The sequence below is a fragment of the Panthera pardus genome, unplaced genomic scaffold, assembly GCF_024362965.1.
Source record: "Panthera pardus isolate Hobbes unplaced genomic scaffold, ASM2436296v1 HiC_scaffold_19, whole genome shotgun sequence".
NCBI lineage: Eukaryota > Metazoa > Chordata > Mammalia > Carnivora > Felidae > Panthera > Panthera pardus.
In genome coordinates, this window is record NW_026526754.1 from 7,984,212 (window position 1) to 8,006,975 (window position 22,764).

A 22,764-nucleotide genomic window follows, 5' to 3' on the forward strand; every position below is an offset into this window, starting at 1 on the left:
CAATCCATAGAGACAAAGTGGATTAGTGGTTGCCAGGGTTGGAGGGAGGGATCAGTGGAGAGTGACGGCTGATGGGCACAGGGTTTCTGGAATTAGATAATGATGGTGGTTGTACAGTTCTGTGAATATACTGAAAACTTCTTGATTATATAATTTAAAAGGGTGAATTTTATGTATTTTATATATAAATTATATCTTCATTTTTGTAAGTGTAGAAGAATCCTATGTCTTTCAGGGTGTTTAAAACCTTTCTGAGCGTATTTAATACATTTTTTCATCTATTATTCCTTCTCATTTTTTAAACATTTTTAAAATTGTGAAATACCTTTTTATGAGAATAATATAAGAGATACCCACACACCTGACGCCCAGTTGAAGAAGTAAGACATTTATCTCTGAAAGGCCTTTTGATGTTCCTTCCCAAATGGATCCCACTCCTAAGTCAATCCATGCTTTTCTTTATAGTTTTATGCGTTTTCTCTGGTTTTGGGCTATGTATATAACATTTCATGTATTCTTCTGAAAATTGCTTTTTTTTGGAAGTCAACATTAATGTTTTAAGATCGATCCACGTAACAGAAGATCATTCACTTTTACTACTATATAGCTTCACTGTATGAACGTGCTACAATTTATTATCTGCTCTCCTACTGGACTTTTGGGCTGTGTCTAGTTTTTGGCATTACCAAACAATAGCTAATAGTGTGACCATGAACATTTTGGTTCTTATCACCTGGTAGACATAGGTAAGAATGTCATAATTTTTAAATTTTGTTAATCTGGTAGATGTAAAATGTATCTTGAACTTTGGATTTGAATTTTCTCATCTTATTGAGGTGATTATTAGTCATTCATGTTTCCTTTTTTGTGTAATGTCTTTATGTTTTTGTCCACTTTTTCCCATTGAATCAGTTTTCATTTTCTTACTACCTTATAGTATTCTTTATGTATTCTGGATGTCAAAGCAAGTTGGGAAAGTGCCTCATTTTTTCCCACTTACCAAGTGTGTGCCCTGTAATTTCACCTTCCTTTGAACATGTGGCTGAGCTCATCTCTGAAACCTTCTGGGCTGGGGGCTTTGTGGTACTATTAATTTCTGATATAATTCTTTTCAGAGGTATCGGACCATTTAAGTAGGTATGGGCCATTTCATAGGTATGGGACCATTTCTTCTTGAGTTAATTTTCATGATTTTTATTTTTCCAGGTAAATAGAAAAACACACTCTGTGTTTCTCCTTTACTCTCATAGTGTTACCACACTCAAAACACTTCTGACACCAGATGTGTGGGTTTCCCATATATCAGCTGATTCTTTGATATGAGCTGGGTTGGGTGTTCTGAATGAGGTCAGTTCTGACACTAACTGGAGTTAGTGCAGACCCCACAAGTTAAGGGCTCAGTCCCTTAAGACTGCCCGCCACTTGAAATGACAATCAAAAGTAATAGATGCCCAGGTACCCACTTCTGTCTGGCTTGGCTGCAAATCAGAGGTTCCCATGACTCACTTCTTGGTTTTGATCATTTGGTAGAGCGGCTCACAGAACTGAGGGAAACACTTAGGTACCATTACCAGTTTGTTACATAATAGAGGATATCAGAGGGTACAGATGAACATCCAGATGAAAGAGATACATGGAATAAGGTATGTGGGAAGGGGGTATGAAGCGTCTGTGTCCTCTATAGACATTGCCCCTGTCCCAGCCACCTCCATGTGTTCAGCAACCCAAAAGCTCCTTGAACTCTACTGCATTTGGAATTTTCATGGAGGCTTCACACAGGTTTGATTGACTGTTCCATTTCCAGCCCTCTTCCTTCTCTGGAGAACAGGGGTAGAACTGAAAGTCTTTCTAGTGACCAGCCTCCATCCAGGAGCCTACTAAGAATCACCTCCTTAGAACAAAAGATAGTCTTATCACAGGAAATTCCAAGGGATTTAGGACTTCTGTGTGTCATAACTGGGGTCAAAGACCAAGTATAAAAACAAAAGGTACTCCTAGTGTTCTTCTTACCACTTGGAAATTACAAGAATTTTAGGAGCTTTATACCAGGAGCCAGAGGCAGAGATCAATATATATTTTCCCTATTATTTCACACTAGGATTTTATTTATTTCACCCAAGTTCTCAAATTTGTTGACATTTATTTGCTTATAATACTCTATTTCTGCATTTGAATTATGTCCCCTCCCTTTTTATAGAGGGAGCAAGCGCACATGCGGGCAGGAGAGAGGGGGAGAGGCAGAGAGGGAGAGAGAAACAGTCCCAAGCAGTCTCCTTGCTGTCAGCGTGGAACCTGACCTGGGGCTTGATCACGACCCTAGGGTCATGACCTGAGCTGAAATCAACTGTTGGGTGCTCAACTGACTGAACCACCAGGCACCCCTGGAATTCTATCCCTTTTAAAAAATTTATTCCTGCTGTTATTTATTTGTGCCATCTCTGGTTTTTTAGTCAGTGTTTCCATAGTACTTTGGCTTTATTGGTCCTTTAAGTTGTGTATTTGTTTTCTGTTTCCAAGTGTCTGTATTTTTTTTCTTTTCACTTTTTTTCTTTTCTTTTCTTTTCTTTTCTTTTCTTTTCTTTTCTTTTCTTTTCTTTTTTTTTAATGTATTTATTTTTGGGAGAGAGAGCATGAGCTGGGGGAGGGGCAGAGAGAGGGAGACCCAGAATCTGAAGCAGGCTCCAGGCTCCAAGTTGTCAGCACAGAAGTCCCACGCGGGGCTCAAACTCACAAACTATGAGATCATGACTTGAGCTGAAGTTGGACGCTTAACCGACTGAGCCACCCAGGTGCCCCAATATGTTTCTTTTTCTTTTTTTTTGGTTTGTTTGTTTTTATTTATTTTTGAGACAGAGAGAAACAGAGCAGGGGAGGGGCAGAGAAAGAGGGAGACACAGAATCAGAAGCAGGCTCCAGGCTCTGAGCTGTCAGCACAGAGCCTGACGCACGGCTCGAACTCACGGACTGTGAGACCATGACCTGAGCTGAAGTCGGACACCCAACCGACTGAGCCACCCAGGCGCCCCTGTTTCTTTTTCTTAAATGGTAATCTCATTTGTTTTTTATCCTTTTGAAACTTACAGATTTAAGGCTATACATTGCTTTCATTGCCTATCTCTTATGATTTTATTACCTCTTTTTTCACCGAATACATTTTCTTGGAGTTTAGGTAAGTTTAAATCTTTTCATACTAAACCATTTCCTTTCCCTTGACTCTGTCAACCTCATAAGCTGTTGTTTTATTTTGTTTTCATTTATCATCCAACCTCTCAAGTAATCTGTCAACTACCATCTGCCATTTCCTTACCTGCTATGTACTCTTTTGACTTCTAGTATATTGAAATCATAACCTAAAAATTTGACACTCAGCTACCCACCCTCCTCCTTGACATTCTTTTCTTTCTTGACCTTTGTGTGATTGTACTCACCTGGTTTTTGGCGCATTTTTAAATGTCTCCACTGTTTTGTTTTGGTTTTTTTAATCAGTTTTTCTGGCCCTTAAAAATAGATGTTTCCCAAGGTTCTGTGGTTCAGCTTTCTTTTCATTATATTCCCTCATTCTAGGAAATTTCATCAGCTGGTCAAATCTTTGTCTATAACTACATTATTTCTTTCAAACTTCTGACATGTGTTTTATTCTTTTGTTTTTGTTTTTTGTTTGTTTTAAATAGGCTCCATGCTCAATGTGGGGCTTGAACTTACAAACCTGAGATTAAGAGTCGCATGCTCTACCAACTGAGCCAGCTGGAAGCCCCGTAACACGCACTTTAAAGTACCCACTGAGGGACGCCTGGGTGGCTCAATTGGTTAAGCGTCTGACATCAGCTCAGGTCATAATCTCATGAGATTTACATCGGGTTCTCTGCTGTCAGTGCAGAGCCTGCTTCATATCCTCTGTCCCCCTCTCTCTACACTTAACCTCCCTCTCAAATAAACAAACATTAAAAAAAATTCATTTGTGCCTGAATATAATAAATATGTATGTATATAATGCAGTTTCATTATAGAATTCATTTAACTAGAGCTTTACCTTTAAGAACTTTTGTCTTAATACAATTACTGGTTTCAGATGAGATTGCATTTTGTGACTATGTAACTCCCATTCTGAAAGCACCTTCAGTAATCTCTTCATATTTTAAGGCCCTTCATGTGGCATTTAGGTCACAATCTTTTGCCTTTCTTTTCAGCCTCATTTCTTATTTTTCCCTACCTCATACTTTTTACTCCATCAACACAGCTGCTTATGGTTTCCTCTGTCGTGTAGTTTCTTGCCATCTTGGCTTTGCTTGTGCTCTTAGGCCTAGACCAACCTTCCACCCATATCACTTGAGTTCTACCTTCTTTTTCAGCCTCAGTTCAAGAACTCAGGAAGCCTTCCTTGTCTCTTATCCTTATGCCAAGAGTAGGGTAAGGACCCTGAACTCTGTCTTCTTGGCGTATCTAGAGTACACCTTTATTAGTCATTGAAACCACCACGATTTATTATGATGAACTGTTTTTATTTGCCTTTCATAGACTGAAGGTAAGAGTATCTTATCTTCACTATCTCAGTAACCCAAAGTGCCTGGCATGTCAGGACCCAACAAATGATTGTTGAACTAAGCTATATTTCTTTGTAGACATAGCATTTGTCTCTAGTGTCTGTTATACACAGGGTTAGCTATTATCTATTTATTGGACTGAAAAATGAGAGTCACAATTTAGAAGGCATTGGATTGAGTCTTTTCTGATGTTTTCACAGACCAGATGAAGAAGTCCTGCAAGCTGTGAAGATACTTATATGGGTTTAGTCAATGGGCAGATGCTCATGACTTAAAAAGAATGCTTTAGAGTACTGAACATCAGACTGGAGTAAGAGCTATAGTAGCAGTTGGGGTTCTCCCCAGGTGACAATTCACTTGGGATGAAGAGACAGAAAATGTGCTGGCCAGATCTTTAGGTGACACAAATCTGGAAAGTCTAGCAAATATATTCAAAGACTGTCAGTATTTAAGAGTCCCATGCTCTACCGACTGAGCTAGCCGGGCGCCTAAAGACTGTCAGTATTGAAAAAGATCCTGGCAAACCAAGTCTTGTAGGGAGAAGTTAACCTAAGAAGGGTTGGGGGAAAAACCAGGTAAGTGCAGCGTGGGAGTTTGAACTTAGCAGTAGGAAGTGTAGTAGACTGAGGGAATCTTGCTGACCACACACTAAGTGTAAGGCAGCATGGTGCAGCTACCCCAAAACTTTTTTTTTAATGTTTTTATATTTGAGAGAGAGCAAGTGGGGAGGGGCATAGAGAGAGGGGGACAGAGGATCTAAAGTGGGCTCTGTGCTGGCAGCAGAGAGCCCGATGCAAGGCTCGAACTCACGAACTGCGAGATCATGACCTGAACTGAAGTCCATGCTCCACTGACTGAGCCACCCAGGCACACCTACCCCAGAAAACTTTTATTAACAGACTCAGCATCTTCACATAAAGTGGAAATAAGAGCCTTAGTCACTCTGTACCATGCTGTGTCATTTCCCACCTGGGCTATTCAGTTCTGGGCTTGATGCATTTGGAGAGAGATGTTCACACTGGAGGGGTGTTCATAGAAGAGTGGGCAGGAAGGCTAAATATTGTGTAAGATGTAAATGCAGAACTGGGGGTGTTAATCAGTAGAAGGAGACACATGTAAACATAGCTGGGCTTTTTTTTTTTTTTTTTTTTTTTTGAGAGAGTGCGTGTGAGTGGGGGGCAGGGAGAGAAGGGAACAGAGGATCGTAAGCAGGCTCTGTGTTGACAACAGCAAGCCTGATGTGGGGCTCGAACTCATGAACCCTGAGATCATGACCTGAGCCAAAGTTGGATGCTCAATTGACTGAGCCACCCGGGGCCCCCAAACATAGCTGTTTTTAAACATCTTAAATACTGTCTCAGAAAACCACTCAAAATATTTTGGATTGGGGGGCTGCAAAGAGTAGTTCTTAAACCAGTGGTGGGATACTGGAAGGAGGCAGATTTCATCTGTCCTGAAGGGCTTTCAAACAGCAATTGTCCAAAGATCAAATGGGTTACTTGGTGAGAGAGTGAGTTTCCCATTACCTAAGGCATACAAGCAGGAGTTGGCTACCACTTGGTGAAGGTGCTCTCAGAGGATTTTCCAACATAAATAAACTGTGAGGCCTGCTAACTAAGGCAGCCCAAAGTCTTTCTCCCCATTTTTTCTCATGGGTACACATTTTATTTTCATAATGGAAGTCATTGAGGAAAAGATTCCCTTTGCCAATAAGCTTGTGATACTAAATACATTAGATTTTGTTTATATACTTTCTGACTTGAATTACTTTTAACTGTAAATTGTTTCTTTTAATAGATGGACGACCTCAGTGGGAGGTAGAAGGGAAAATAATCCGGGAAAAATGTCAAGGGGTAAGAAATTTATTTCTTTAGAAACATTTAAGAAGCTTAGAACATTGGATAATGCTACTTTATATTATAGATGAGGAGTCTTTTATCTAATGAGTAATAGAAAAGTAAATTAGAATTTTTAGAAGTTTGGACATGAAATAGGTACTCTCCTTTTTCTAAAATTAAAGTTTAGGAAAGATAAACAATTGGTGTCTTTGCCTTTTTTGTGTATAGGAAAGGAGAAATTAAAAGGTTCTTACTACTGTTATCATTAGTTTATTTCTCTGAATTCAGTGAAAAAATCAAATTCAGTAAAGCCCACATAGAATGGGAAAAAATAGGGAGAGAACAAGCCCTAAGGAGTTTGTGTATTTAGCACAATTTTTGCAAGTTTTCAGCAGTAAGCCTTCCGGGATTCAACACTAAACACTGTGGTCCCTTCATCCTGATTGGAATGGAGACAGAATTTTTTGTGGGGTAGAGAATAACACTTTCCACAGTGCTCTCCAGAGACCTGGAGAAATTAGATTAAGGATTGCAGTTTCACTCTGCTTATGTAAAATTATTTTTTATATGGAAATGAATTTTTTATATTGCTAGTTTCGAACATTCTGAATATCAAATTTAAGGTAAGAAATCTAAATTATAACACAACTGAGGAAATATTAAACCTGATTGAAAACCAGGACAGACTTCCAGTTAAGATACATAGTAACGTGTAATATTCAGTAGTGCAGAATATCTCACTACATGGTACATAATAAGACTGTTTTTATTTCTGCTCCAACTAGAAACCCAATTGGATGACTAAAAGGCAATCTCTCCTTTAATGGTTTACTTTCAAGAGTTTATCTCTGTTGAGACTAGAGTTTCATAGAGTAAATCTCCAGATGACTTACATGACCAATTGATGTGCATAATGATCTATGATGGGAGACACTGGGTAGTTAAGCCTCATGAGTTGTGCTGAGTTTAGCAGGTGCATTTCATTTTTAGTTCTGAATGTAACACAATCTTACTACTTTCCATGCTCCTTAGGCTCACATTGTCCTTGAAGTTCCTCCATATCATAACCCAGCAGTTACAGCTGCAGTGCAGGTGCACTTTTATCTTTGCAATGGCAAGAGGAAAAAAAGCCAGTCTCAACGTTTTACTTATACACCAGGTATGGGGAGTTGTGATGGTTTACCACAGAGCTTGCTTTCATAATGAATAAAAAGTTACTCAATGAAACCTGTATTAGAATGTTTACAATAGAGTACTTATAATCAGTAAAAATCCTAACATATGCCTCGTCTGTAAAGTTCGTGTAGACTTTAAATATTAGATGTGATATTAGCTGTTATTTTGTAGTTATTTATTATAAGGAGATTAGAAGGTTGAATTTTGATTTTAAGTCGTTTATCTGGAGCTACCAGAAATCCCCAGCGCTACAGTAAGGGCAGGTGTTTGTGAATATTTGTGAAACTCCTTTGTGCCCTTAGCACACTGCAAGAAGGCAGTGTGTTCATCTCAAGCATTTCCAGTCAGATGAAAAATCTCTCATTAGATTTTCATTTGGCAAGTAGCAACTGTAGTATACTGTGGTCTGTGGGTTATATAAAGTCGATTCCAGAGTTTCTGGTTTTATAGATGTGCCCTAACAAAGGAGGCTGCCATACCTCTTTCTGCAGCAATTCAAATGCTGTAACTTTCCAGCTCTTGGTGGTAACACATAAATATTATATGCAGTAATTCATGCTGATGTTTACGTAGTTAGAGAACAGATATTTCTAGAGGCCTTCTCTGTACTAGGTGCTGTGTCAGTGCAGAGCTTGAACTCATGAAACATGAGATCATGACCTGAGTTGAAGTCACATGCTCAACTGACTGGCCACCCACACACCCCTGTTGCAAAAACTTTTAAATGGTTTATAGTAAATGAAAAACAGAAACACTTAAATTTGAGAAGGTACTAGTTATTAATGATCACTTATTTGTCATTCATATTCTTTAAAGCCTGGCTGTATTCCACTTTAAGCCTCTAAAGGCCATTTATATTCCCAGATCTGAAAATTAATATTACTTGATCATGTTAATACATTATTGGTAATAAAATATTTCTATTCATTTTCAAATAGAATACAACCCTTTTGAAAGATTTTGGTTAGTCATTTCAATATTAATTCAGTAAGTATTTGAGGGTGCCTCCTAAGTGGACAAAACCTCTCTCAGTTCCTTCTTTCATGGAACTTATAATATAGTGGATCAATAAATTAATTACCAACAAATGTATATAATTAGAAACTGAAATAAGGGCTCTGATTAAAAGGGATACAATACTATAGGTAAAAATAACAGAGGGACCCTTGCTTGGGTTAACTGCTTGAGAAAACCAGGATATATGTGTATATATGTGTGTGTGTGTGTGTGTGTGTGTATACGTATATATACATACTCTATATATGGTATATATAATGTATGTAAAAATAATACTGTCTAAGCCCTTTGTGTATTTATTCTTTTAATCCACATAATAGACCTTTATAGTAGGTTATTATCTTATTTTACAGAAGAAGAAACTGAGTGGCTAAGTTATATGCCCAGAGTCTCACAGTCTTAGAACCACATGTCAAGCACAGGCAATCTGGTTCCAGAGTCTGGGCTCCTAACTGTTAAGCTAGAGTACATCTCAGATAAGTAATATTGCCCTCTCCATTTTGCAAATATGTGAACCAAGGTCACTCAGCTAGTAAGTGGCAGAGGTGAGATTTAAATCCAGGCTATCTGGCTGTAGGGGGAAAACATTCCAATTAAAGGTAGCAACATATACGAAGGTCGTGTGGTTGGTTGGATAATGGAGTATTAAGAGTTCTAAAATGGGGCACCTGGGTGGCTCAGTCTGTTGAGCGTCCGACTTCAGCTCAGGTCATAATCTCATGATTCGTGGGTTCGAGCCCCGCATCAGGCTCTGTGCTGACAGTTCAGGGCCTGGAGCCTGCTTCGGATTCTGTGTCTCCCTCTCTCTCTGCTCCTCCCCTGCTCACACTCTGTCTCTCTCTCAAAAATAAATAAAGGTTTAAGAAAAAAATTTTTTTAGAATAAAAGAGTTGTAAGAAATGAGCTTTAACGGAGAGGTGACATGATCAAATATGTATTAAAAATTTTTTTTCAGGGCACCTGGCTGGCTCAGTTGGTAGGGCATGCAATTCTTGATCTCAGGGTTGTGAGTTTGAGCCCCACATTGGGTGTGGAGCCTACTTTAAAATAAAATCATTTTCTCTACAATATATGAATGTATCAAATTAACATTTTGTACACCTTAAATTTTACACAATGTTATATGTCAAATATTTTCAATTAAAAAAAAGTTAAAAATAGGGGCGCCTGGGTGGCTCGGTTGAGTGCCTGCTTGACTTTGCTCAGGCCACGTTCTCATAGTTTATGAGTTCAAGCCCCACATCGGGCTCTGTACTGACAGTGAAGAGCCTGCTTGGGATTCTCTCTCCTTCCCGCTCTGCCTCTCTCTTTAAATAAATAAACAAACAAACAAACTTCAAAAAACAAATAAAATAGGGGTGCCTGGGTGGCTCAGTCGGTTGAGTATCTGACTTCGGCTCAGGTCATGATCTCACAGTTTGTGAGTTTGAACCCCGTTTTGGGCGCTTTGCTGACAGCATGGAGCCTGGAGCCTGCTTCGAATTCTGTGTCTCCCCCTCTCTCTCTGCCCCTCCTCTGCTCACTCTGTCTGTCTGTCTGTCTCTCTCTCTCTCTCTCTCAAAAATAAAGAAACATTAAAAAATTAAAAATTAAAATCATTTCTCTCATATTTCTACTGTTTTCTTATAAGATGTCAATGACCAGTGTAGTCTTTCCTCAGATTACTATGGAGAGTGAGATTTGTATGGCAGAGACCCAAGAAGGTTAAAAATATGCTTCAGATAACTAGAGCGTTTTGAATATACAGAAGAGACAACATTAATGATAATAAAGCATATCAGGTTTCTGAGAAAGGTGGGAAGGAATATAATTTCAAATATAAAAGTTGGAATGGGCCTTAGTTGGGAGAAGGAAAGGAGGGAAGGTAAAGATGAAAAAGATGGATATATATTAGGTTTATAAATTTAATAGTGGAGAGTTTAGGGAGTTTCCATATAATAGCATTGACTTTTTTTTCTTTAAAGAATGACATGCAGTCTTTTGTGAGTAGAGGGAAGTGTGGGTGTTTTGGCAGTTTGAAGAATATGGACAAGTTTGAAATAGTTGTAAAGAAAGGGGGGAGTAAGTTACCACAGAAATATAATTGGACTCTGGGCATGATCACAGGGTACCTTTAATGTTGATATTAATGAATTTATGAATATTAATTAGCCCGGCTGTGTAACTTTCTTAAGCAGCACTCAGATTCTTTAGGGCAGGTGTTAAAATATTAATAGTAGGGTTCCTCCAGGGTGATATTTATTAAAGACATACAGTCCAAGAATGTTATCAAATGCTGTGGAGATGAGAGACTATAGAATCTAACCTGAATAAGAAAGAAGAGGAGCTTCTGGGACTGTTGAAACAAAAAAGGCAGAGGTGTGCCTGGGTGGCTCAATCAGTTAAGTGTCAGACTTTGGCTTGGGTCATGATCTCACGGTTCATGGGTTTGAGCCCTGCGTTGGGCTCTGTGCTGACAGCTCAGAGCCTGGAGCCTGCTTCGGGTTCTGTGTCTCCCTCTCTCTCTGCCCCTGCCATCCTCCTGCTCTGTCTCTCAAAAATAAAAAAAGTAAAAAAAAAAAAAAGCTCAGGATAAGTGAATAGAGGTTTTGATTGCTACCATCATAATGGTAGTAATTGAACAAAGAGAATGTAATGCCCTTACATTATCAGCTCATGAGTTGGGAGGACAACATAAAGGCAGAGTCCTGGAGGGCATTCTATATGAGAATGGAAATCATTGGGGCCCCAGAGTGCAGAAAGAATTTTGGATTGGACTACAACTGTCATCACTGGGCTTATGATTGACAAAATACAAATCAGGTGGCACACACTAACAGAAGGAAGAATAGATCAAGAAGTGTTTGGACAGCCCTTGTTCTGGTTGATTACTATCTTTTCTCTGTAGCATTTGGCTTTTTTCATTTTTTTCTAAAGTGAAATTTGGAATAAAATCTTTACAAAAGCAAATATATTCCTGTGAATTTATTTTTTAAAACAGACAAGTTGAAATAATTTCAAACACCCAAAATTGTCTTCCACTCTGAAATTGTTATTCTGTCCTAGATCCTTTTGATCCATTTATAGACACAATTTAAAATAAAAATTGGGAGTGCCTGGGTGGCTCAGTCGGTTAAGCGTCTGACTTTGGCTCAGGTCATGGTCTCATGGTTCATGGGTTCGAGCCCCATGTTGAGCTTTGTGCTGATAGCTCAGAGCCTGGAGCCTGCTTCGAATTCTCTGTCTCCCTCTCTCTCTCTGCCCCCCCCACTCATGCTCTGTCTTTGTCTCTGTCTGTCTCTCAAAATAAACATTTAAAAAAGTTTTTTTTTAATAAAAATGGGACCAAAATGTATACAGTATACTAATTTTGTAACCTAAACATTTTTATTTTGCTTCATGAACAGATAGAGTTTTATAGAATTTTAATAGCTTCTCATATTCTAGTTTGTGATACTTATATTAGAGTTGTTTGTTGTATTAATTTGTATGAACTATTTATATTAAAGATTTTAGCCTTTTTTTGTTTCTGACAATTCTTTTAAATCTTACTTACAAAAATTTTAGATATTCAGAAGTTGCTTCTTTATTATTCAAGGATTTGTCCATTTGTTACTTTTTTGACAACCCTCTAGCAGTAGCAGTCTGACCACTATAAATATCCAATGAAAGAATAATCAGTTGCAAATGGCTAACTGTTCTGAGTTTTTTGTTTTGTTTTGTTTTGACGTTTATCATTGAAGTATAGTTGATGTACAATACTTTGTCACTTTCAGGTGTAATAACTTATTTTTTATTAAAATTTTTAAAAAATGTTTATTTTCAGAGAGAGTGCATGCATACACACACACACACACACACACACACACACACACACACACACAGAAGCAAGTGGGGGAGGGGCAGAAAGAGGAGGGTGGACAGAAGATCCAACGTGGGTTCTGTATGGACAGCAGAGAGCCTAATGTGGGGCTCAAAGTCATGAACCATGAGATCATGGCCTGAGCTGAAGTCAGATGCTTAACTGACTGAGCCACCCAGGTGCCCCTGTTATAACTTTTTTTTAATTAGAAATTACATTTAGTGGGGCACCTGGGTGGCTCAGTTGGTGAGCATCTAACTCTTGATTTCGGCTCAGGTCATGATCTCATGGTTGTGGGATCGAGTCCTGCATTGGGATTAGTAGTGCAGAGTAGTGCAGGATGAGTAGTGCAGAGCCTACTTGGGCTTTTCTCTCTCTCTTAGAAAAAAATAAACTTAAAAAACAAAGAAATTGCAACATTAAAAAAAAAAGAAATTACATTTAGCACTATTTGTCCAATAGTCAAGTTTACTTAGTAATTTGAAGACTGTTCCCAGTATTATGTGTATGATTCACAAATTACCCTAATTACAGAACCCTTCCTTAGTGGCGTTACCTGAATTTCTGCCCAGCCACTAGCTTCAGACCTTCTGATGTGGGAGCCCTCTTTTCCACCCCAGTATCCCTGAAGCTTTTGAGGGAATATACCTCCCTCTGAGGCCTAGCAGTAGTTACTTGTGACTGGACGTACCATGTGATCTCTAGTTTTAGACTAGTGGGGCTTTAGGGGACAACATTAGAGATAAACTTTCATGTATAATATTTTACCTGTAGGAAAGTGTATTCTATGTTCTAAATAGTTGATTGGACAGACTTTTGGATTGTGATTCTTTATTTGGGAGAGAAAGCCTGCCTTACAGTTAGGTCACACTCAGCTCTGCCATAGACTGTACCCTCTTGGTTAATCTCTATACAATGAAGGCATAAGTCTAAAGCAGGGTTTTTCAAATTTAAATTGTTTTACTCCCCAAACAAAATCTTAGGCAAAAAGGCAATATATAAAAAGGATAAAATCTAGCTTTGATACTCTGGTTGTACTAGAAGGGGGAAATCCAGAGAGCTCCAGCTCTTTGAATGCTACTCTTCTACATCCACTACTTGAAGAAGACAATGAGGCTTCTTATGGTTTCAAAAGCACTAGACCAGGAGATTTTTTTCCCGAGAATGAGGATATTTAACACAAAAGGTAGAGTTAATCTGTTTCTAAAATTCAACTCATTCTAGTTATGTACGGTCTCTTTAACTGTACTTCCCTCCAAATAAGAATAAATTACTATAGACTGTCAATCAGGACTTCTTAGATTTGGTTGGAGTCTTAATCCTTTATAGACAAAAAGTGACAGTTGATTTGGCAGAGTGAAAGTATACTCAATTTAGGAAAGCAGAACTCTCAATCTGAGTACACAGATGTGGGTCAGGAACATAAAAATAAAGATTGGATCATGCAAAAAAAAAAAAGATACTATGTTACAGTTTTTAGTCCCTCTGTCTCCTTTTTAGTGCATGACAACCAGTCACTTAGGTAACCAAGGGCCTTACCTGCTCCATTCAGGATTAATTAAGATGAGAGTAGGCTTTTTTGCATATTCTCCCTCTTTTATATAGAAATGTAACTCTGCATATGGAATTTACTGTGACTTTCCTGGGACCGGAGTAGGAGCTGAAGTAGAAGAGGAAAAAAGAATCCAATAGTCCAGGGGAAAAGTTCTAGTTGTGCTAAGGTCAGAAAAAAAAGTGAGTACGCCAAAACATTAGAGAGGTTGGAGTTGTTAGATATGGTGAACCACACTTGAAATACACTTGAAATACCTGAGCAAGAATCAGAAACTGGATGGAAGCCTAGTTTAGAATGTTAACTTTGGTGCAGAAGCAATAAGAAGACTCATGATACACTTTTTCTCTTTTAAGTGTTGTCTCATTGTTAGGAGTAGGCTCACCAGTTGGCACATTGTTTATTTTGTGTGAGAGAGAGAGAGAGAGAGGGAGAGGGAGGGAGGGAGGGAAGGAGGGAGGGAAGGAGGGAGAGAATCCCAAGCAGGCTCCACGCCATCAGCGCAGAGCACCACACACAGTGCTCGATCCTACAAACCATGAGATCATGACCTGAGCCGAGCGACCTGGTTCGCTTAACTGAGTGAGCCACCCAGTCACCTCAGGGCTATTTTAAATCTTACTTTCATTTCCTCAGATTGAGAACATGCTTTTGTGAGGAGACTTGTACTTGATGGGTTTGTTAAATGGCCAGATGAGGTTTGACCATGCTTGGCTTCTCACTGTTACTTTCTTTTGACATAAAATGAAGTACTTACATTTTAGTGAAGATCATGAAAATTTTAATTATGTTAGTTTAACTCATACAAACTTGGAACAATGAGATGTCAATTTAGGAAAATTATTTAAAAAAATTTTTTTTAATGTTTATTTATTTTTGAGACAGAGACAGAGCATGAACAGGGGAGGGTCAGAGAGAGAGGGAGACACAGAATCTGAAGCAGGGTCCAGGCTCTGAGCTGTCAGCACAGAGCCCAACGCAGGGCTCAAACTCACGGATCGTGATATCATGACCTGAGCCAAAGTTGGACACTTAACCGACTGAGCCACCCAGGCGCCCCTAGGAAAATTATTTTTATTTTTATTTATTTTTTTTTTAATTTTTATTTTTTTAACATTTATTTATTTTTGAGACAGAGAGAGACAGAGCATGAACAGGGGAGGGTCAGAGAGAGAGGGAGACACAGAATCTGAAACAGGCTCCGAGCTAGCTGTCAGCACAGAGCCCGACGCGGGGCTCGAACTCACAGACCGTGAGATCATGACCTGAGCCGAAGTCGGCCGCCTAACCGACTGAGCCACCCAGGCGCCCCAGGAAAATTATTTTTAAATGAATTATAGTACTTCAGTAGGAGGATAAAGTTGGTAACTTTTAGAAAAGTGGACTGGAAGAAGTATTGCCCAAGAGAAACAATAAAGTCCATTGCTTTGACATACAAAAAATTAACTGATGGTTCTTTTCTGTTTTGATAAACATATTAAATAAGCAAAATACATTGATTTCTATGTTAAGCAGTCCTTTCACCAGGTAGATCTTAAATCATCTTAAATACATTTTTTGATGTGATAAAGGATAGTGGTTGGTATTCATAGCCTCTGCTTGTGTGATGGAATGATGAACTATAATCTTTCTTGTTAATATAGTATAGTGCAGTGATTAAAAGCATGGACTTTGAAGGCAGAAAAACCTGGATTCAGGTCCTTGTGATACCACTTTGAGATTTAGTGTCTTCAGGGGTAATAATAATCCTTGCCTCTTAAAGGTTGTTTTGAAGTGAATTAGGACTTTTGGGTACAAATGACAAAAACTCCATTCAAGCTAGCTTAACAAGAAAAATTGTATTGGCTCATGTAACTGGACAGTTAATTGGAATGCTGGCTTTAGGCATGCTTCAGCTCAAGCAATGTGGTCCCAGGGCTTAGGCTTTCTCTTCATCTTAACATTGCTTTTCTTTCTGTTGGCTTTGCTCTAGGGCAGGCTTTACTTACATGGCATCTCTAGGTTTGTTTCATCTTCATAATTAGCAATCCTAGAGAAGAGAGCTGGTACCTTCCCCCACCCACACACACTTCCATCTAGATCAGTCCTGGGGTCACACTCAAGTCTTTGGTTCAGTCCTGTTGTTGGCATTTGTAGGGGTTCTTATGAATTTTGGATATTAAACCCTTTACAGAAATATTATTTGCAAGTAGATTTTCCATTCTGTGGGCTATCTTTTCTCTGTCTTGATAGTGTCTTTTCATGGTCAGAAGTTTTTAATTTTGATGAAGTCCAATTTATCTGTTTTTGTTGTCTGTATGTTCAGGGTATGTGATACTTAAGAAACCATTGCCAAATCCAATGTCATGAAGCTTTTTTTGCCCTTTGTTTTTTTCTTAGAATTTGGTTTTTGCTCTTACGTTTAGGTCTTTGATCCACTTGAGTTAATTTTTGTGTATGATTCTCGGATAAGGTTCCATCTTCATTACTTTGAATGTGATGTCCCATTGTTCCTGTACCATTTGTTGAAGAGACTGTTCTTTCCCCCAATAAATAGTTTTGGCACCCTTGTATGAAGAGCAATTAACTGTTTATGTTAGGGTTTCCTTTTGGGCTCTCTATTCCATTGGTCTATACATCTGTCCTTAGGCCCGTACCACTTGGTTTTTATTACTGTAGCTTTGTCGTAAGTTTTGAAATTAGGAAGTGTGAGTACTCTGTCTTTGTTCTGTTTCAAGATTGTTTTTGACTATTTGAAGTCCCTTGGGATTTGGTATGAATTTTTGGATAAGTCTGTTTCTGCAAAAAACATAGTTGGGATTTCATTGAATCTGAAAATTGTTTTGGAGAGTGTTGCGTTCTTCGTGGTTAATTAAGTCTTTCAGTCCATGACCCCAGGGTATCTTTCCATGTATTTAGGTCTTCCTTCATTTCTTTAGCACTGTTTTGTAGTTATGAGTGTATAAGTTTTGCCTACCTTGGTCAAATTTATTCTTTAGTATTTTATTTTTTGATGCTATTGCAAATGAGGTTGTTTTCTTAATTTCTGTTTCAGATTGTGTATTGCTAGTCTATAAAAATACAGTCGATTTCTACATGCTGATTTTGTGTCCTGCAACTTTGTTGAATTTGTTTACTAGCTCTGACAGTTTTTTTGTGCATCCCAGTACTTTTTTGATCACTCATTATTCCTCTTGTAAATGTACCTGATGATGGTTGAGGATGAAATGAGGTACACATGAGGTGCCTCAGATGAGGTTCCTCAGATGAGGTACATGTGAAAACTGTTGTAAACTAGAAGCTCTATGAATATTAGATTCATGATCTCTGGTATATGATGCATTATGCAAAAACAGTGGACTGGTAGGTTTCAGATCAGAGATTGCAAATTCAACCTTTTTTATTAGGCTGTAGAGTTTGGGGTATCTTAAAAACTCATTTATTTTTTAAAATATTTAAATTTTTTTAATGTTTATTTTTGAGAGAGACGGAGACAGAGTGTGAGTGGGGGAAGGGCAGAGAGAGAAGGAGTCACAGAATCTGAAGTAGGCTCTAGGCTCCGAGCTGTCAGCACAGAGCTCGACAAGGTGCTCAAACCCACGAACTGGGAGATCATGACCTGAGCTGAAGTCAGACGCATAACTGACTAAGCCACTCAGGTGCCCCTATTTATTTATTTTGAGAGAGAGAGAAGGGTGAGCATGGGAGGAGCAGAGAGAATCCCAAACACAGAGCCTGATGCAGGGCTCAATCTCACAAACCATGAGATGACCTGAGCCGAAATCAAGAGTCAGTCACTCAACCAATTGAGTCACCCAGGTGCCCCATAAAAATCATTTATTTTTAAATAGGTAATGTATATACTTGGTTAAAAACATTGAGATTGTGGGGCGCCTGGGTGGCTGGGTCGGTTAAGCGTCCGACATCGGCTCAGGTCACGATCTCACGGTCCGTGAGTTCGAGCCCCGCGTCGGGCTCTGTGCTGACAGGTCGGAGCCTGGAGCCTGCTTCCGATTCTGTGTCTCCCTCTCTCTCTGCTCCTCCCCTGTTCATGCTCTGTCTCTCTCTGTCTCAAAAATAAACGTTAAAAAAAAATTAAAACAAAAAACATTGAGATTGTGTATTGCTAGTCTAGCACAAAAATTTACAGAGTAAAAAGTAAATCTGCCTCTTGCTCTTATTCCCTAGTTACCTAGTTTTGTTCCCAGCAGTAAACACAGCAGTTACCAGGTTTGTGTATCCATACCTGTATAAGCAAAAACATGTGTACATGTACATATGCGTGTATATACACACACACACACACACACACATATACATATATATATATACACACACACATACACTGTATTTTAAAAGAATTGTGATATGTACACATTGTTCTGCACCTCACTTTTTTTTGTTACTTAGGAACGTATTAGAGGTCTTTCCACATCTCTTCATAGAGTTCTATGTGGTACTGTTTTTTTTTAATGTGAATACTTTTAGAACAAGAACCACTCCCTGTTGTCTTTTGCTTGCTGACTTCACATATTTTATGTTATTTGCCTTTTCTGAAGGCATTTGAATTTTTTTCGAAGGCATTTGAATTTTTAACCCCTGACTTGGATACATGCTATAGTTATGTAGCCTAGAATGAAGTCCTTTGATAATCATTGTATGTATTATGTAATAACGTTTGCTTTAATCATTTTCTTTTTAGTTTTGATGAAGCAAGAACACAAAGAAGAGGTTGACTTGTCTTCAGTTCCGTCATTGTCTGTGCCTCATCCTGCCCAGACCCAGAGGCCTTCTTCAGACACAGGACACCCACATAACAGTGTACTGTCAACACAGAGAAGCTTGGTTTGTCCCATCCAGCAAACATATGCATCCATGGTAACTTCATCTCATCTGCCACAGTTGCAGTGTAGGGATGAAAGCGCTGGTAAAGAGCAGCATATGTTACCTTCTTCAGTCATGCACCAGCCTTTTCAAGTCACACCAACACCTCCTGTGGGGTCTTCCTATCAGCCTATGCAAACTAATGTTGTGTACAACGGACCAACTTGTCTTCCAGTTAATGCTGCCTCTAGTCAAGAATTTGATCCGGTTTTGTTTCCACAGGATGCAGCTCTTCCTACTTTAATAAATCTTGGCTGTCAACCATCGTCATCCATACCTTTTCATTCTTCAAATTCAGGCCCAACAGGACATCTCTTAGCCCACACACCTCATTCGGTACAGACCCTGCCTCATCTGCAGTCAATGGGATACCATTGTTCAACCACAGGACAGAGATCTCTTTCTTCTCCAGGGGCTGACCAGGTCGCAGGCCAGCCTCCCCCTCAGTTACAGCCCATTACATATGGTCCTTCACATTCAGGGTCTGGTACAGCAGCTTCCCCAGTAGCCTCTCATCCCCTGGCTAGTTCACCACTTTCTGGGCCACCATCTCCTCAGCTACAGCCTATGCCTTACCAATCTCCTAGCTCAGGAACTGCCTCATCACCATCTCTAGCCACCAGAATGCATTCTGGACAGCACTCAACTCAAGCACAAAGTACAGGCCAGGGAGGTCTTTCTGCACCTTCATCCTTAATATGTCACAATTTGTGTGATCCAGCTTCATTTCCACCTGATGAGGCAACTGTGAACATTAAGCCTGAACCTGAAGAGCAGGAACCTAACTTTTCAACAATTGGTCTACAGGACATCACTTTAGATGATGGTAAGTTCATCTTTCTGTTCTTCAAGCAGTGAAGATCCAGGAACTTTCTTCTCTGATAGTCTTAAAAAAGTTACCATGGATTGCTTATTGGCATATGGCCTATGGTTGGGCTTTTTTTTTTTTTTCTTTAATAGTTGTTGTCACTAGAAATATGTTAAAGACTGAGAATAGACATGAAAATTTATACTTTGAAATCTAGTTTACCACTAATACCTACTGCAAAAAGTAAGACTTTGAATCATAGTCTCTTACCCATTTGTGATGGAACTAAGGACATGAGATTTATTGGGCATCTCTTCTTTTAGAACATACAGTTGGTCACAGTGTCTGGAAAATGGAATTTAGTAAATATTGCTACATGCCATCTATTTGGAAGGCACCGATTTAGATGCTGGGAATACTAGGAATATGTTTAGATAGAGTTCCTGTCCTTGAGACTCACACAAGTAAAGAACTTGTTGCTCTCTGGCTCTGCCAGCTTGCTGAGTCAGATAGTGGTGATGGTGCAAGACCAGATTGGTTGGCTGTAGCTGGTACAGCTGTTGGCACCAGGATAAAAAGAAGCTATTTATATAAATGTAGCAAGTTGGTATACAGACCTCTTTTTAAATTAGAGAACAAACTCTAGAATATTAATTATTTCAATAATTGAAAATTCCCCAAGATAGGATTTTCATGTAATGACTTAGAGTTTATTCTTGGCTGTATCATTTATGTGGTAGTGAAGTTTTGCCTAAATAGGAATTTAGTGAAAGCTACCTGTAACTGTTGTTCATCATGAAAATTCTAACAATTCTAAAAACATCGATATAGAAATTTAATTCTCTCTCTGAATCTGTACTTTTTTGTATAGAAAAGTAATTCTTTGTTAGCCATCTCTTTTACACATGTGGAGGAACTGGGTTTACTGCTTAGTTGCAAAGCTGGTGTTACATCCCAGATTCCAAACATAAGGGGAAAGGAAGGTAAATAAAATGTGGCATCCCCACTCCCAGGGCTTCCACCAGATCAGTACATAGCTGACTTTATAGCACAGTGGGTCTGGGACACTTATAACCAAGATCTAAAAAAAGCATATTAGGAGATCATCTGAGAGATGTGACAGATTCCTTAAGAAAGATTCAGCAATGGGGCGATTGGCTGGTTCAGTCAGTAGAGCATGTGACCCTTGATCTTGCGGTTGTGAGTTTGAGCCCCACATCAGGCCTAGAGCTTATTCAAAAAAAAGGAAGAAGAAGGATTCAGCAAAGGTTCCCTGAGGAGATGACATTTGAGCCAAGTCTTAGAGGATTGAGTATATGTTTTCAGTAAATGAGTATCAGAGGGCAAATCAGACAACATAAGCAGAAACAGCTGTGTCTGGGAAAGCATGATTATCAGTGGGTAAATGGCATAGTAAAAGATGGCTTTCAAAGCCACAAGGGGATGTGCCAGGTAATTTGTGTGTAAATATAAGATACAGTTGACGCTTGAACAACTTGGGGGTTAGGGGCACCTACCCTCACTCAGTCAAAATATCCACATATAACTGTCAATTCCCCAAAAACTTAACTAGTAATAGTGTACTATTGATTGAAAGTTGATTGAAAGCCTTACTGATAACATAAACAGTTAACACATATTGGTATGTTATATATATTTTATATTATATTCTTATGGTAAAGTAAGCTAGAGAAAAGAAAGTGTTACTAAGAAAATCATAAGGAAGAGGGGCACCTGGGTGGCTCAGTCCGTTGGGCATCCGACTTTGGCTCTGGTCATGATCTCACAGTTCGTGAGTTCGAGCCCCATATCAGGCTCTGTGCTGACAGCTCAGAGCCTGGACCCTGCTATGGATTCTGTATCCCTCTCTCGCTCTGCCTCTCCCTGGCTCACACTCTGTCTTTCTCTCAAAAATAAGTAAACATTTAAAAAATTTAAAAAAGAAAAAATAATCATAAGGAAGAGAAAATACATTTACAGTTCTGTGCTGTGAAAAATCCACATGTAAGTGGACTCTTATGATTCAAACCCATGTTATTCAAGAGTCAACTGTATATGTGTAAACTCAAGTATCATCTACAATTTGAATAGTATTTTCCTATTCATTATTTCATTTGATCCTTATTAATCCTGTCTCTGACCTAGATAGTGATGATTTAAAGAACTGAGCTTTCTAAAGGTCACACGTCTGTTAAGTAGGAGCTAAGACTGGAATCAGATCTTTTCATTCTGGTCTTTTTCTTGCAGCAGTATAGCTGCCTTCCAGCAACAGCAGGCCATGGTGGTTAGAACTCTACTAAAGAAGGTCCCTCAAGCTTTTTTTAATTCCTAGAGGAACATGTGTGCAGAACTTCACTACATGTACACATATTCACAACTGTACCTGATCTGTCATGTTTGTATTGGGAGTACTTGATGGCTCTTGTATAAGTGTCTTGCTGTGCTTTTTCTGCACAGCTGGCATAAGTGTCATACTTTAGAGCACCAGGTAGAGAGGAGGCTTCTACTTTGATGCAAAACAGGTTTGAAATAAGTAAAAGATTTTCAATTGAACATAGGCTTTTAAAAATGTTACCTATTCATTCTTGCAGCAGTTTTAGACTATTCATCATGCTTTTAGGGTGTATGTTTAGAATTTTAATCCCTGAAACAAGGGTTGAGACCTTGAATGATAACCTACCACCCATTTGTGATGGAACTGAAGGCACGAGATTCATTGAACACATCTCAAAGTGTATTCTAGCTCATTTTCTTTCCGAATGAACCAAAAAAGGACAAAGGTGGTGGAACTTACTCTATCACAGATAGAGTGATATTTTGGGGGCAACAAACTGGAACCTTCTAGAAAGGTTTTGTTAAAATTTTATTTCACCTTTTGAATATGTGAAAATGTGTTGCTGATGAGGCCTATGAGGGCACGTATAAAAAAAACCTTCATTTTTGCTCCATTCATTGTATAAGCCACACAATCAAGTAAAGTTCCCAAATTGTAGCCCTACAGAGGATGAAGACTGGCTATTGAATTCTTTGCCACCTATCATGAGACTTGACAGAACCTCAGTGGTGCTAGCAATAATTAAAGGGGGCAGGGACGAAAATGCAGTCCTGGGCACCTTGAATTGTTAGAT

The 22,764-nt window shown here is 38.9% G+C and overlaps 1 protein-coding gene across 6 annotated transcripts in view; it reads left to right on the plus strand.

Annotated features, from left to right (window-relative positions):
• NFATC3 (nuclear factor of activated T cells 3) overlaps positions 1-22,764 on the plus strand; it is a 135,769-nt gene that overhangs the window by 84,356 nt on the left and 28,649 nt on the right. For 4 of the 6 annotated variants that reach the window (XM_053906581.1, XM_053906582.1, XM_053906577.1 and 1 more), the window contains 3 exons: positions 6,339-6,394; positions 7,412-7,538; positions 18,647-19,654. In XM_053906581.1, the coding sequence (XP_053762556.1) occupies positions 6,339-6,394; positions 7,412-7,538; positions 18,647-19,654 (1,191 nt within the window). The remainder of the gene's footprint in view (positions 1-6,338; positions 6,395-7,411; positions 7,539-18,646; positions 19,655-22,764) is intronic. The other 2 variants (XM_053906579.1, XM_053906580.1) reach the window with 1 other exon arrangement.